Source organism: Triticum urartu, chromosome 5A (genome assembly GCF_056163025.1).
Source record: "Triticum urartu cultivar PI428250 chromosome 5A, HENAU_Tu73, whole genome shotgun sequence".
Classification (NCBI taxonomy): domain Eukaryota; kingdom Viridiplantae; phylum Streptophyta; class Magnoliopsida; order Poales; family Poaceae; genus Triticum; species Triticum urartu.
Genome location: NC_141877.1, coordinates 377,287,948 through 377,303,893, shown reverse-complemented (window position 1 = coordinate 377,303,893; position 15,946 = coordinate 377,287,948). Strand labels below are relative to the sequence as shown.

Sequence of the window (15,946 nt, the reverse complement as noted above, 5' to 3'; positions counted from 1 at the left end):
ATTTTGAAATAAAATGTTAAATAAATCAGAAAATGTTTGTGGATTTTAAACTGTTTGCAATTTTATACAAAAATGTCTGTTTACTCAAAAAATTCAAAATTTGAAAACAAATGTTTGGGAAATCAAAAAATGTTTACATTTTTTTAAAGTTCATGTATTATTTTTTTAATGAAATTGAACCAAATTTCACCAATTCAGAAAATGATTATCAATGGAAAAATATCCTAAATTCAAAAATTGTTCATGACTTACAAAATAGTTTATTCATTCATGAAATGTTCACTGATTCAAAAAATGATCATGCATTTTAAAAAATGTCCGTTAAATCAAGAAAATGCTCGTGAATTTTAAAAATTGTTCCACCAATTTCCAAAACAATGTTTGTCCATTCTAGAAATGTTCGCTGATTCAAGAAATTTTTTTAAAACTGTTCACAATTTTTTTAAATGTTTGCATAAAATGTTCATGAATTGAAAAAATATTCTTAATTTGAGAAAATGTTCAAAAATTTGCAAAAGTATTCAAAAATTTGAAAAATGTTCATAATTTCAGACATGTTCACGAGTCTAAAAAAATGTTCATGATTTCACGAAATTGAGAGAGATAGTGTATCTTGGTGATGCAGCAAAATGTGATCATGGCCATTGGAGATTATAATATATTTTTTCTTCCGTTGCAATGCCTGGGCCCCTTTGCTAGTTTATTCATTCAAAAAATGATCATGCATTTTAAAAAATGTCCATTAAATCAAGAAAATGCTCATGGATTTAAAAAGTTATTCCAGCAATTTCCAGAACAATGTTTGTCCATTCTAGAAATGTTCGCTGATTCCAGAAAATTGTTAAAAAACTGTTCACAATTTTTTAAAATGTTTGCATAAAATGTTCATGAATTGAAAAAAAATGTTCTTAATTTGAGAAAATGTTCAAAAAATTGTAAAAATATTCACAAATTTGAAAACTGTTCATAATTTCAGACATGTTCACGAGTCTAAAAAAATGTCATGATTTCACGAAATTGAGAGTGATAGTGTATCTCAGTGATGCAGCAAAATGTGATCATGGCCATTGGAGATTATAATATATTTTTTCTCCCGTTGCAATGTCCGGGCCTCTTTGCTAGTAATTTTAAAAATTCCTGGCAGTCCCTGAGAGACCTAATAAGTTATTTTTTTTGCCAATTTACTAGAAAAATAATATAACACGGAAAAAGAGGGAAATCGCAATTTTTTTAAATGGTCCCAACGGGGCTTGAACCCGTGACCTTTGGTATATCAGACCAACACTCTAACGAACTGAGCCACATGACCTAATTAATTAGTTAACATTTCTTTCTTTATTAAAATAATTGAAAATACAGAGAACCAAGAAATCAATACCCATGAGAGTTAGGCTCCTCGCTTACACTGGGGCCAAGGTTAATAAGCTGGATAGGTGTTTTGAATTCAATAAAGGATTGGAGTTCAGTGGTGGTAAGCAACACTGATTTTGTTTGGATGTTCTGAACCTCGTGATGGTTGCGTCAGTCGTGTTGAGTGGGCACTGGTTTTTGGAACATTTAAGAATGCACTGGATTGGGCGTTTATATATTTAACTCTTTTCAGTGTCTGAATATTAGAATGTCACTCAGTTTTTTTTTTCTTTGCGGTGCCTTCTAGCTTAAATCAGTGTATTTCCCTGCTTGCCCGTTTTTCTCTGCTCAGAAGAAGTTCAAAGAATTCACATTTTTACGGTTCAGTTTTGTTCAAATTTTTGTGTGCATGAGCGTATAGCAATGCAGTATATCGGGCCAAAATTTCAGCAATATACATGATTGCATGTAAAAGATACAAAAAAGACAAAATACGTGAAAACTAGGGGCTTGTTTTTTGGTGTTTTGGGGCAGAAATTTTGTCTTTTTTGTGCAGCACGTAATGTAACGTATTATTGAACGAAATTTTACAGGTACTTAGACCACATGCATGCGTATTCATGTAAAAACAATCAAATCTTTTAAGTATCCTTTTGGAGCAGTTCAAAATAAAGTGCTCCGTTGCCCCCATGTTCTGAAAAATTGTTTTACTTTTGTGCCTTCTATTTATGTCTTCTAAGGCTATTCATCTAATTCTAATCTGACACTGGGTTTTTGAATGAGCTGGAATGCAGAGGGAAAAGGAGACGGAGACTGGATAGAGCGCTCTTGAGGAAGATAACCATGATATTGGTTAGCAATGTTTTTGCCATATCGTTCCCTGTTTGAACTTGATTGAGGCGCAAGATGATTGATTTAGATGTTGCATTCCTATGCCACGCCGCTAAGATCATATGTTTTGCTTTTGTTGTCGCTTTATTCAATACCGTCGGTTTTGTTAGTGAAATTGAGATCCTTCCACTGAAGAATAAAAAGAGATAGGTAAATTGTTTATTAAGCAAATATTCACATGTATTTTTTAACTTTATTAGGGGTATATGCCCACACGTTGGTAAAACACATTGAGCGTTGGAATACCAAAACGTGGAATTTTATCAAAAAAAATCTAGTAGAACAAGATTAGCAATGTTTTATTTTGTCTATTTTTATTATTAGTTAAATAAAAGAGAAAGGGGAAAATGCACCCCCCCCCCATCTAAGCTATTGTCTTGGTCAAACAATTTTAACACGCTTAACCTCCCAAACTATAATTGTTACGATCCATTTGGCAACTTTTACACAATAGTATCCAAATGACCCACGTTTTGCACTCTCGTTCTGAACGCCAGTTTCTCCCTTGCCGACCAGCTGCACTTTCTCGAACCGCTTCGCAGCATCGACTCCAACATACATATGAAGGCACTACCTTGTTCGACGCATGGATGCATGAATGATGCACGTATCACAAAACAAGAACCACAATACACATAAAACAACTTCAAAAATAGACATGAACTTAACCTAGCACACCGTACGGAAGCATGAGAAAATAGTAACTTTTATTTTATATTAATTACTATCTTCAACTGTATGAATTGATTATTTTTGATCTTATGAATGAAAAACAATCAAGAACTTCTCTCCAAGCAAGAGGAGTAAAATACTAGCCCCAAGTTGGCTCTACATGATTTTTTGACTGAGCCGTACAAAAGCACGTTTCATATATGGAGAAGCAAGTTATCTTCAAATTCAATTTCGATTGTACTTATATTTGGCATAACATCAAACAAAATTTCATAAAATTGCTACATCAACTCTAAATAAACAACATAGTAAAAGAAGTGTAGTCAAACTCTTAACTTAGTATCCATGCAAAAAGGCTTAATTTAGTCATTTAGTATTAGTGTATGAAAGATTAGTAAGGCTTGTTAATTAAAATAATATTATCAATTTTCCATGAAATATTCATAATTTTGAAAATCATAAATTTGTATTCATATCAAGAACTAGAGTCAAAGTTGCGTCTTGAAGATAGTCTATATTTCGGATGAATCACTTTGCTGGATATCCACGTGAGAAGATATACTATATTTCATCACCTTTTTCTAGCGGTCTTGTTGGTTTGAGTGTTGGTTGCAAATGTCAAGTTTTAACATCGCTAAAAATAGTTTGTGAAAACATTAGCCTTATCAATTTAGGTAGCAAATTGGACACGAGGAGTTTGTGAAGTTAAACACGGCCTTCGCCTCTTCTCCCAAGCGAAGGCGACCAGTGTTTCCTGGCTCCCGTCAGCGCTGTGGCCTTAGGGCCACGTGGACGCGGAGGATCCCGGCCTTTGCTGGCGGGAGGGCTTCGTTGTTAGATGTTTCATTTTTTTTAGGGTTTGTGTCCTTAGGAAGACAAGACGGTGGCGGCTCCCTGAAGATGGAATAAGGCTCTCCTCGCCTCGTCCCTATCCTGGCGGTGCCTCTAGTATCATCAGAAGGCGTGTGGAAGTTTGTCTTTGGCAGATCTCGCAAGATTCGATCGGTGTTTGTCTACGGTGGATCCACGTGGATCAAGTCTTTGTCCGTTTACGTTTGTGTGTCTTCAGATTGGAACCTTCTGATCTACGCTTCTTTTCATTGGCGGTGGTTACTTTTCTGGTGCGCTGGTCCTATGGGGTTCTAGCACGATGATTCCCCGATTGTTCACTTCAACAAGTTTTGCGTGGCTCTAGAGAGGGAGGGGCGATGCTGATGGCGCGCCTTCGGGTCGTTTCAGTGCTTATAGTTGTCGCTAGGTGGTCTAGGGATCTGTATGTAATTTTTGTTATTTCTTGTGTTCGATTTACTGTCATGATTGAGAATGAATAGATCGGAAATTACCCCAAAAAGAAGCAATTTAGGTAGCAAATCAGTTAAAAAAAGGTAGCAAATGAAAAACAGTCTAAATCCTATCTCTCCGCACTAGCCTCATAAAAACCCCAAACAACAGGGACTAAACTGCATACCCCGAAGGATCATTGTTCGCTGACGCCGCCTCCTTTGGTCCTTCCTCTCCTCCCCTCCCCTCCCCTCCGCCGCGATCGATCCCAAGAGCACGAAACCCTAGCCCTAGCCCAACCCATCTTCTCCATGGCCAACAGCAACCTCCCCCGCCGCATCATCAAGGTAACTAACCCTTCCGTGCGCTGTCGTTCCATCTTCCCCAGTTTTCCCGCTCCTTTCCATGCAATTTTGGTGATTTTCGGTGGGTGTTGCTTCCTGCAGGAGACGCAGCGGCTGCTCAGCGAACCAGGTGAGATCTGAGATGCCTCTACGCAGGAGTTGATGCTATTTTAGGAGTTTGTTTTTGCCTATTTTTGCATCTCCAGTTAGCTTCAATAGATCCTCTAATCTCTTGTTTGTTTATTTTGGCTAGTTAATACTAGAGCTTCAGTTATTTCTCTAACTGTGAAGAGTCGGTCCCTACTTTAGCTGTTCCTTAAATTTGTAAAAACAATCGTTGGATGGTCTGTTGAGGATCCCGGGCACTGCCCTTGTTATGTTCTTGCAGCTCCTGGGATCAGTGCTTCACCATCAGAGGAGAACATGCGCTACTTCAATGTCATGATCCTTGGCCCAACTCAGTCGCCATATGAAGGTGTTAAGTTTTTTTCCTTCTGTTCCTCTGTTCTGTACTTTAGTTGCCTTTGGCATTAACTGCAGAGTTAGCAATGCAATGCTCTAATTGGCTGTTGAAATGGTAGATCAACTTTAGGACCCAATCAACTGTACTAAGAAAATTTATCGCGGTATGTGGATTCTTATAGTGATTTGTAGCTGTTAGACATGATCAAGGATAATTCGAGCATTAAATATTTTAGAGCAAAGTGATGCCATAATTAAGAAACAAAGCAGCCATATTTGTCGTGTGCCACAACTAAGAGAAATAACATATATATAGTATAACCTTGCTGTGCGTGCACACATGGTTTAGCACAATTCAAAGGAATTTCGGTGCAATGCAAGCAGCATTTTTTTTTGTGTAAGTTATTGAACGCTCTTGTTTCTGCAAAATTCATGGACGCATCATTTATTTCCTGAAATATAAGTATCTGGAAAATGAAGAGGTTTATATTTTCTGTTGGTATCACATAGACAACATCATCTTCCTGAGATGTATAGCTTTCCAACTCCTGACTCCTAAATAGGCTTGCAATTAAGTCACTGTTTTTCCCCATATGTGGAAATGCTTGAATGTCCTGGATGCTCCCTGTTATTTTAGTAGTACTTCAATTCTCAACACAAACTTCTGATGTGGTTCATTTTTTGTCATGTGATGATTACTGCATCCTCTTTACCTCCACTAATGCATTCCTAGCTCCTAAGTTATTACGATTAACTCATCTTTAATGTTGGCTATTTCTGCAGTATGCTGTCTTGTTAACTGTTAGTTTGATTACTTGTCAGGAGGAGTATTCAAACTTGAGTTGTTTTTACCTGAAGAATATCCAATGGCTCCGCCAAAGGTGTTTCATTGTTGCTTTATTTCAAGTATCTCAGTGCTACGACTTTGTCGGTTTGTAATTTTGTTGATGTTTTTTCCAAGCTTCATGTAGACTAAGTTCTTATGTGCACCCAATTCATATGGAGCCCATATGTGTAGCTAAGATTCTATCGCAGCTTAACAAATAAATGTTGGAATCATATGAATAAATGTTCGATATCATCATATGATTCTTCTAAGGATCTTGATGAGTTTGAGGAAGATGTATTCATCATCATATTTAGTGTTGAGAGGACTTAGATTTGTCTTGTTATTTTGTTAAGACTTCAGATTGAGTGGTTACATTGATTTAAGGTCTACATGAATTTATACATTTTTTGTGACTGAAGTTTTGATTTGATCACTGTAAACAGGTTCGCTTTCTCACAAAAATTTACCATCCAAACATTGACAAGGTAAGTTTGTTATATTCTGACCCCTTATATACGTTAATAAATTATACTATTTTTCTTAATACGTACATTATATACAGCTTGGGAGGATATGCCTTGATATCTTAAAGGACAAGTGGAGTCCTGCCCTTCAGATCCGAACAGTTCTTTTGAGGTGAATGTTCGTGCTTCAGTAGTATTTTTGTCGATATATGTGATGACATTCTGTTGTACTCTGCATTTGGTGTGTTTTGTTCATAAAGAACTCGGTACTTCTATAGAAACCATTTATCAGCTCCACTGGACTAAATAGCATTTTTAGGTTTCCTGAAATAGTTTCGTGAAATGGATATTAGAAATGGGACATTAATTCTACATTAAATAGCTTTTGTAGCACTTTGCAAATGCTTCACACTAAAAAGCCAGGCATATCATATGGGATGTATACAGTCATTATGCGGAGACCCTAGAAGAAATGAAAGATTTCGATAGTTGATGACACTAAATGTACAGTACGATGGAGCTGCTGGCACTGCCACCACAACCACCAGTAAACTGGTGGCAGAACTGATATGTGTTGCTGTAACTAGAATATGCATAGGAGTATGTGATGTGGGTCCTTCAGTACCTTACCACTGCTGGTATTTACTTGGAAATATTTGCTGAAACATAAGCATAAAGTTCAAACGAGTTGAGCAGAACAAATCAATCTTAGCTGAACATCTCATTCCTTTCCACTTGATGTTTATTTTCAGCATTCAAGCACTCCTCAGCGCTCCAAATCCTGACGATCCGCTTGCTGACAATGTGGCAAAGCACTGGAAGGCCAACGAAACAGAAGCTGTGGAAACAGGTGATGATCTTGTCGCATTTCTAGCTGCAAAATATAGCAGATTTTTCTCAAGCAGTGCCAGTTTCATATTGTGCAGCCAAAGAGTGGACCCGTGTCTACGCTAATGATGCATGAGCTCTGCATGCTATGACTGATTGCTCAGTAGTCTTGGCAAGGTGAGGTGAAATCGACTATCAAGTGGTTTAAAATGGAGGTCCAACTGATGAACTAGTGAAATGTGAAGTTTCCTCCTTGCATCGCGTGTACTGAGTGTGATGTATATTATTACCCTAGTTGGGATGCGACGGACCCATGTGCATGTATATTTTGTTTGAGTGTTGTACCGTAATAAACATCCTGAAGTCATGTGTGCCTTTTCTTGCTCTACCTCAACTTCTTGGCCTTTCCTGGTTTGTTTTTATCAAGTGTTTGAGAATTTGTTGTACGTTCTGCATGTGTGTATCTTTGTTGTGAGCGAGAGAATAGTTGCGTGGTAGTAGTTTCTAGATAGAGTTTTTACATTGCGATACCATGGAACGGATACATGAAAGAACAAAGCCTACATGTGGTGGTCTAGTAGTCTACCTTTTCCCCGAGTAATATGTAGAGCTGCGGCGTAGAGCTGGGTTGGTCTTAGTGATGTAATGGTATAGAGCGGTGGTCAGTTCCTTCCTTGTTTTTCTGGAGTTTGTTTTCCGGGAGCAACGCTAGAACTAACGTCAGTTTTTATGTGATTCACTGTATGGGTTTATGTGATTCACCCCGGTTAAATTTGTGTGTGTGGAGGTATTGGTATTGGCGGTTGACGTGCTACCAGCATGGTAAGGCCAAACTCCAACGCTAGACCCTATCCGGATGTCTGGATTTCGTCTCTTTGGGGTGAGAATGGGGAGACGGATGTCCGTGTCGGGTCGGACTGGCATCGAGGCGCCCAACGCGTGGCCCCAACCATAACTTGTCTGCGGTGGGAAAAAAACACACACAAAAGCAAAATAAGGCATTTTAACATAGCTAAAAAACTAAAAAAAACATATTTAAAAATCCGCCGTCCTCACGGACCAACCACAACACTTAGTTTAATTAACATCAAACAAAAAAAAAACAAAAGATAAGCGGCCGCCCCACGCGCCGTATAAGACCTCGCCGTAGCCGCCGTCTTCACGCGTCACCGTCCTCGTAGTCGCTCGTGAGGTCAATGTAGGGTGGGGGCGTCCAGAGGTGCGGCGGTGGCCCCCAGATTGGGTCAGGGGCGTACTATGCAGGCGGCGGAGGAGGCTGGGGCGTTGGCGCTGGGGGTGGCGACCACGACGGCAATGCATGCTCCTCTGCGGGCTCCGCCTTGACCTCCTGCTTGACGTCCAATTCCGGGACGTAGACGTCCCCGGAGGTCGAGAGCTCAAGCTTGAACTGCAGGCCCTGCCACTCCTCCTCCTGCTGGCACCTGTACTCCCTCTCGGAGTCCTCCATGACGGCCTGCAGGAGCCATTCCTCCTCCTTGGCCGTCATGGCGGGAGGTTGCGGTGGTGGAGGCGATGGGGAGGGAGATAGTGTCGGCGTCAGGCCACGGATTCGCGTGCGGCCGCACACGCTTGGCGGGCTTGGCGCGCACGCATGAGGCGCATCGCGCACTGTGTGGGAAACGCGGGGCGGGCTCCCACGAATGAAAAAAAGGTGGCGCGGCGCATGTCGTGCTCATCCTGAAACCAGGTGTCCGACAGTGGCAAGTCCACGGCGTACCTGCAGTCGCCGAGGAGCTCGCGCGGGATCCTGGTGGGCGACGGGCGATCTCCTATAAGCGGGCGCGGCCTGTCGCCGGCACGGGGGGAATGGGCACCCGATCCGGGCTTAGATGCCACCCATTGGGGAGGTGGGTATCTGACCACGACAGCGGAGTGCCTGTCCCAGTATCGGCGGCGCACCTCGACGCTGATGTAGGGTCTGAAGAGTGGCGCGGCCGCCGGAGGGGAGATGGTGAACGGAGCCGGAGAGGTCGAGTGGCTGGCTGTGCTACCAGAAGACGAGCCCGCCTCGTGGTCGTGCTTGGACTTCTTGCCTGGGTGCCACTTCCAGAACCCCATGGCCGGCGGGGGAGCGAGGTCGACTGTGACTAAGGTTTCGGTGTCTCCAATGGGGGAGGGAATAGTGGGGTAGTGGTGGATGGGGACAGCGACTGGAGTCCACGGCTTGCCCATAGAAAAGGACACGGCAGGGGGCGTCTGTGTGGTTGACTTGCAGGCCCAACCACCCGTGCGCATTGATTACAAAAGGTGGGAGGTAGTTGGACCACCAACATGCGGGGCCGACGCAGACGCGGAGAGGACGCGTGCCCGTCCGTTCGTTCTCCGTGCAATCGCAAAGCTGGCCCAACTATGCGCCTGGAATGGGTCGAGCCGGACCAAAACAGACAAGTTTTGAGGATGGGGTTGTGCGTTGGGTTGGGTCGTGTGTCCATTTGGGCCCAAACAGAAGCGGCGGATATGATGGGGGTCTAGCGTTGGAGTTGGCCTATTGGAGTGGTAGGATGTCGGAAAACAAGAGACAATTTTTCTCGAGTACTCTTGTGAGGCTGGCTCTTTGTCAAAGCGTGGAACTTTCTTGCTTTGCCATCCTAAGAGCATCTATACTACGGTGATGATGAAGTTACCGGCGCAGGGCTTCGCCTAAGCACTACGACGATATGACCGAGGTGGTAAACTGTGGAGGAGGGCACCGCACATAGGGTGCCCCCTGCCTCCGTATATAAAGGAGGAGAGGGGGAGGCCGACCGACCCCTGTAGGGCGCGCCGGAGAGAGGAGTCCTACTAGTAGGATTCCACTTGGTGGAAGGGGAAGGAAGGAAGGGAGAGGGGAAGGAAAGGGGGGGGGGAGGGTGCAGCCCTTTCCCCTAGTCCAATTCGGACTGCCAAGGGGAGGGGGGCTGTCGGTGTCAAAACCGGCGGATCTCGGGTAGGGGGTCCCGAACTGTGCGTCTAAGGCTGATGGTAACAGGAGGCGGGGGACACAATGTTTACCCAGGTTCGGGCCCTCTCGATGGAGGTAATACCCTACTTCCTGCTTGATTGATCTTGATGATATGAGTATTACAAGAGTTGATCTACCACGAGATCGTAGAGGCTAAACCCTAGAAACTAGCCTATGATTATGATTGTTCTTGTCCTACGGACTAAATCCTCCGGTTTATATAGACACCGGAGGGGGCTAGGGTTACACAGAGTCGGTTACAAGGGAGGAGATCTACATATCCGAATTGCCAAGCCTGCCTTCCACGCAAAGAAGAGTCCCACCCGGACACGGGACGAAGTGTTCAATCTTGTATCTTCATAGTCCAATAGTCCGGCCAAAGTATATAGTCCGGTTGTCCGAGGACCCCTTAATCCAGGACTCCCTCAGTAGCCCCTGAACCAGGCTTCAATGACGACGAGTCCGGCGCGCAGATTGTCTTCGGCATTGCAAGGCGGGTTCATTCTCCGAATACTCCATAGAAGATTTTGAACATAAGGATTGTGTTCGGCTCTGCAAAATAAATTCCACATACCACCGTAGAGTATATTATTCCACAAATCTAATCTGTTGACAACTTTTTATAACGTGACGTCCTGCCGTGGCCTGGTCATTACGAACCGTTTTCCCAGCCTGCCACTCCACGTGTTGCGAGGCGGTTTTATTGGCACGTCTTGTCAAAGCAGAGATCGTGTTCCCCTTATCACGGGATTCTCATCAATACGGGTGTGGGTAACCCAATCGTGCTTGTTAGTATGACTCCTTGATTTTAGGCAAGTTCCAAACGGCCACGCGGAGGACGCTTGGTATTCACCCTTTTTATAAAGGGGCCAAGGCCTGTCCTTTTCTTCTCGCGCTCGACCCTTCCCTTCCCCCACCTCGAGTTCCAACACCCAAGGCTCAGGCTAAGCGCTTCGGACCTTCAACCATATACGGATCCAACCTTCAAGGTCGGTGGATGGCCTCCTCTGTCACAGAGGAGGACATCAAGAAGCTAAGGGAAGCCAGGTATCTGACCGCCGAAATCTCGCACAGGCTGAATGCTCAAGGGCAGGTCATCCCCACTCCCGAACCCAACGAGAGCGTCGTATTTGTTTCCCGCTTCCTCTGAGGGCTAGGCTTTAGTCTTGATCCCTTTGTTAGAGGGCTTATGTTCTATTACGGGCTCGGTTTCCATGATCTAGCTCCAGATTCCATCCTTCACATCTCATCGTTTATCGTCGTGTGTGAGGCCTTCCTCCGCATCACCCCACACTTCGGCTTATGGCTCAAGACCTTCAACGTGAAGCCGAAGATGATCGATGGGCGACACGCAGAATGCGGTGGTGCCATAATAGGCAAAGGCGCTGACGCTCTATGGCCAAAGGGTGCCTTCCCGGAGGTGTCCAACTTATGGCAGCGGTAGTGGTTTTACATCACAGCTCCCCAAAGTACGAAGTGGGTAGCTGCCCCCGCCTTCCGCTCGGGCCCCCCGCCGCAAATGGCGTCATGGGTCAACAAGGGGCTAGACTGGGGGCCAGTTAATGACATGCTGACATTGCAAAGTCGCATCAGAGATCTCCTCAAGAGGGATGTCAGTCTTGTCAAGGTAATGCAAGTTATGCTAGTTCGTCGGGTCCTGCCATGCAAACGTCGATCTCTCCGTATGTGGGAGTTCAACCCGGAAGGACCGCGAACTATTCAACAATTCTTCAGCGTGATGCTCGAAGAGATGTATGGATTGTTCTTCGGATAAGGAATAAAGTGTCCGGACACCACCAAGGATGCGGGTCTCAACTGCAACCGTCCAGATACCCACGTAAGTAATTCTGTGGCCGAACATGCTGTCTTTTTATTTGTCACAACATCATTCTGAAAAAATCGCTCTTGACCAGGACTGGATAAGAAATACGAAGATGATCAGGTGTTCGGCCCCCCTTCCCGAAGGCTCACCGGATCCTGTACTAGCCAGGATGCTTGAGCACGCACCTTATCAAGTGCCATCAGGGGAAGATAAAGGGAGGAATAAAGAAGCCGAAAGCGGGCTTCACGCATTACTCATCCAAACCGGGGGAATTAATGTCTCCGCAAAGGAGGATAATCAAGGAGAAGAATCTAGAATCCCCTCTCCCCAAGGAAGGAAAAGGACCACCTCTGAAGACTTGGAAACGAGGGTTTCCAAACGAGGGAAGAAACCTTCGCCAGGGGGCCCTGCCCCGGAGGGCATCCTTACCGCACAGTGCCCACAAGGGGGCCAGCCCTCCACCGAGCTATAAGTGAACAAGAGTACTTTTGGTAAATATATCCTACTTTATCTCCGAGGACAATAACCGAGACATATGTCTTGTAGTCCGGATCGTAGCCCTTCTCGATAGAGTTCATCTTCGGGGGATCTTCTTTCGGAGATGATGGAGAGCAAAACGCCTCCGCCTGTCTCCCCGCCTCCTGGGGCGGACGACCCTGAGGTGTCATCACGGAGGATTTCTCCTAATCCGCCAAGGCCAGAAGGTAACCCTTTGGCCACCCGAAGTCCGGAGTATTCGGCTCCTAAGGAGAGCAACAGAAAGAGTCTGGGATTGTTCGGTGCACAACCGGACGCACTGATGGGTCTTTTGGAGCAAGCAGCTATCTCAGAGGAGCATTGTACTTTAATGGGTACGGTGGTTGAGAGGATTTCATCCGCCAAAAATGGGTTGCATGAGGCTTTTACGAGCCTGCTAAGATGTTTTGAGGTACGCAAAGTAATATAATTTTTTTGATGGTACCGCACACGCTAGGTGTGCTCTATACATATAGTAGCCCTTGAGACTCTGGTTGCTGTCCAGAGGCGGCAAACAGAGGATCATAGTTCTAGGTAATGATCGCGCTGCTTTCATGTGCAGGCGGCTGAGGGTCCGGTGGCTGGCCGAACTGCTGAGTTTGCTAGACTGAGGCGGTAACTTGACGCGGCAGATGCTGACATTGCGCTTGTGAACAAGCGGCTTGACGAGGCACAGCGTATGTATTTTCGGGTGGTCAACAAATATTAAGAGGAGCATGATGCTAGTATCTATAATATGCTGTGACTGCAGATGGAGCTGCCGCCGTGGAGACCCTTCGGGCGGAACCTGCCCGAGCCAAGGAACAAGCCAGGAGAAGTGATGCGGCCGCCCTAAAGGCGGCCGAAGACTTAAGAGCCGAACAGGCTGCTCATCGCCAGAGCGAAGATAAAATAGCCAAGATGGCTGTTGAGCTGAAAGATGCCGCTGGCCGGTATGAGCTTCTTGAAAAGGAAAGCCAAGCAAAAGCGGCTGACCTGAAGAAAGCCATGGAAGCAGCCAAGGAAACCCGCTCTGAAATCAAAGCGGCGAAGGAGGAGCTCCATCAGGCCGGAGATATAACGGTTGGGAAGCCCTTTTTGTTGCGGACGAAGTTCGGAGATCTGAAGTATGCCCCTCTGGATCAATTATGGAGTGCTGCAGACGCGTATTCAGACTTGGCAATGAGTGCTGCTGATGCGACTGAGTTTTTCAAAGATCAGAAAGATCATGAAGTGGAAAGTTTGTTCTGGTCGTAGTTCAGTGCTCCAATGCGTCCGCTGCTGTTAAATGAACAAATGGCCGAGTGGGCTGAGCTCCATAGGTTATCCGGACTTGCCATGAGGTCTGTCGTGGATCATCTTTGACCGAAGGGACCAAGGCCGAATAGTTATTTTGGTTTAGTGCAACGATTCCTTGGTGTTGTGCCGCATATCGACGCTGTAAAGAGGCCGACGTGCATAGAGGGTGTGCGGATGGGCCTTGCCCGCGTTAATACATACTGGGCAGAGATGGAGGCCACCGCTATTGCAACCTGGGATCCGGGCGTAGGCCAGGTCCCGGCTGAGCACTATTTTGAAGAAGTCCTAGAAGACGCTCGTTTAATAGAGGCTCAGTGCTCGAAGAGTATCATGTTCGAGTGACATGTATCCCAATTGTAAAAACAATGCTATTTGGATTATAAAGGCTGTGTTTATACTTTAGCCCGAAAGTATTATGATGCCTCCTGTGCGGCCGTTTATGTATGTATATAACCTGAAAGTTTGCAGTCGTCGGCTTCAGCCCCCACGCAAATAATGCGGGGGTGTTCGGAAAGGCGCGTATTCACACTTGACCCAACGTCTTGGTCCATTAAGGAGGTGATAGCGCGGCGAACAAGGCAATCAGACTATATAGCTTTAACACTTTCACTTAGCCATAGGATTTTGATGGTGGGGCTACTATATAGCCCCTGATACTTCCGCGCTCATCCGAATACGGTGCACGTACATACATGACCGGGAAACCGGTCCTTCATTAATGCGGAGGAATCGTGAAGATTCCGTTGAGTCATCGAGTGGTTGACCAGTCTCACGCTTTATCATGACAGTCAGTTTTCGGCTTTCTCTACTGAGGTGCTCATCCAGATGAACCAGGGCACAATCATAGTAGTTCTCCTGGTGCCACCTTAGCCGATAGAGCGGAACGTAAGCTAGCAAAACACGGGAGCCGGGCAAACCCAACTATTGACCAAAGACATGATTCGGAGCTGATGCATATAAGGCCAAACTCGCGACGCCGAACACTTGAAAGTGCAACTATCCCTAGGTGGTTTTGGTAATTCATAACAACATATAGCTCATTGAGCTAATGCTATTCCAAGATGATTATTTCAGGAAAGCTCAATGATTGGCATGGCATGGATGTGAAAGTGGAACCCTCAAAATGCTAAGGACAAAGGATTCGCTCAAGCTCAAAAGCTCAAGACTCTTCATTTTATATTTCAGTGATCCAAGATCACATTGAGTCCATAGGAAAAGCCAATACTATCAAGGAGGGATGAGGTGTTGCTTAATGAGCCTCTTGCTTCATGTGCTTAGTGATATGCTCCAAAACCCTCAACTACTTTCCCATATCCACATATGACCTAAACCCTAAGCCAAACTCGGTCCTACCGATTCTTCCTATCCGGCGCCACCGAGTTTCACTTGTCATTAGCCACTGCCAAACCCTAGCATTTCGGTTCTACCGATAGGGATCTCGGTCTCACCGAGATGGGGTTGCAAACTCTCTGTTTCCCTTTCGTAACTTTTCGGTCTCACCGAAAGAGCGAATCGGTCCCACCGAGATTGCAATGTAAATTCAGTGTTTCCCCTTTGTAACTTTCGGTCTCACCAAAAGAGCAAATCGGTCCCACTGAGTTTGCCTGACCAACTCTCTGGTTAGCTAATTACCAAATTCGGTCTCATCGAGTTTGTGTAATCGGTCTCACTGAGATTACGTTATGCCCAAACCCTAACCATATCGGTCCTACCGAGTTGCATGTCAGTCCCACCGAAAATCTCTAACGGTCACTAGGTTTACATTTTCGGTCCGACCGAGTTTATTGATTCGGTCCCACTGAGATTGGAAAACTGTGTAACGGTTGGATTTTGTGTGGAGGCTATATATACCCCTCCACCTCCTCTTCATTCGTGGAGAGAGCCATCAGAACACACACACCATTCCAACTCATATGTTCTGAGAGAGAACCACCTACTCATGTGTTGAGACCAAGATATTCCATTCCTACCATATGAATCTTGATCTCTAGCCTTCCCAAGTTGCTTTCCACTCAAATCTTCTTTCCACTAAATCCAAATCCTATGAGCGAGAGTTGAGTGTTGGGGAGACTATCATTTGAAGCACAAGAGCAAGGAGTTCATTACCTACACACCATTTGTTACTTCTTGGAGAGTGGTGTCTCCTAGATTGGCTAGGTGTCACTTGGGAGCCTCCGACAAGATTGTGGAGTTGAACCAAGGAGTTTGTAAGGGCAAGGAGATCGCCTACTTCGTGAAGATCTACCG

At 45.0% G+C, this 15,946-nt stretch overlaps 1 protein-coding gene and 1 non-coding gene across 3 annotated transcripts; one reads left to right on the top strand and one right to left on the bottom strand.

The window, feature by feature from the left end:
- Window positions 1-1,235: 1,235 nt before the first annotated feature.
- On the bottom strand, window positions 1,236-1,309 carry TRNAI-GAU (transfer RNA isoleucine (anticodon GAU)). Its single transcript has one exon. It is a non-coding gene; the product is annotated as a tRNA-Ile (tRNA).
- Window positions 1,310-4,356: 3,047 nt separating this feature from the next.
- On the top strand, window positions 4,357-7,509 carry LOC125531141 (ubiquitin-conjugating enzyme E2 36). Of its 2 annotated transcripts, none has more exons than XM_048695548.2 (8): window positions 4,357-4,541; window positions 4,641-4,668; window positions 4,927-5,013; window positions 5,823-5,881; window positions 6,273-6,314; window positions 6,392-6,465; window positions 7,046-7,143; window positions 7,205-7,509. In XM_048695548.2, exons 1-8 carry the CDS (start codon window positions 4,506-4,508, stop codon window positions 7,255-7,257), a joined length of 477 nt encoding a protein of 158 aa, XP_048551505.1. In that variant the 5' UTR covers window positions 4,357-4,505; the 3' UTR covers window positions 7,258-7,509. The 2 variants fall into 2 exon arrangements, with proteins under 2 accessions (XP_048551505.1, XP_048551506.1); XM_048695549.2 differs by having other exon boundaries at window positions 4,359-4,541; window positions 7,220-7,509.
- Window positions 7,510-15,946: the final 8,437 nt, after the last annotated feature.

Excerpts from the sequence above, each read along its gene's own strand:
- LOC125531141 (XM_048695548.2), top strand. The coding sequence starts at position 4,506 with ATGGCCAACAGCAACCTCCCCCGCCGCATCATCAAG. Across the intron at positions 4,542-4,640 it reads TCCCCCGCCGCATCATCAAG|GAGACGCAGCGGCTGCTCAG; the intron begins GTAACTAACCCT and ends TGCTTCCTGCAG. Across the intron at positions 7,144-7,204 it reads AACAGAAGCTGTGGAAACAG|TTTCATATTGTGCAGCCAAA; the intron begins GTGATGATCTTG and ends AAGCAGTGCCAG.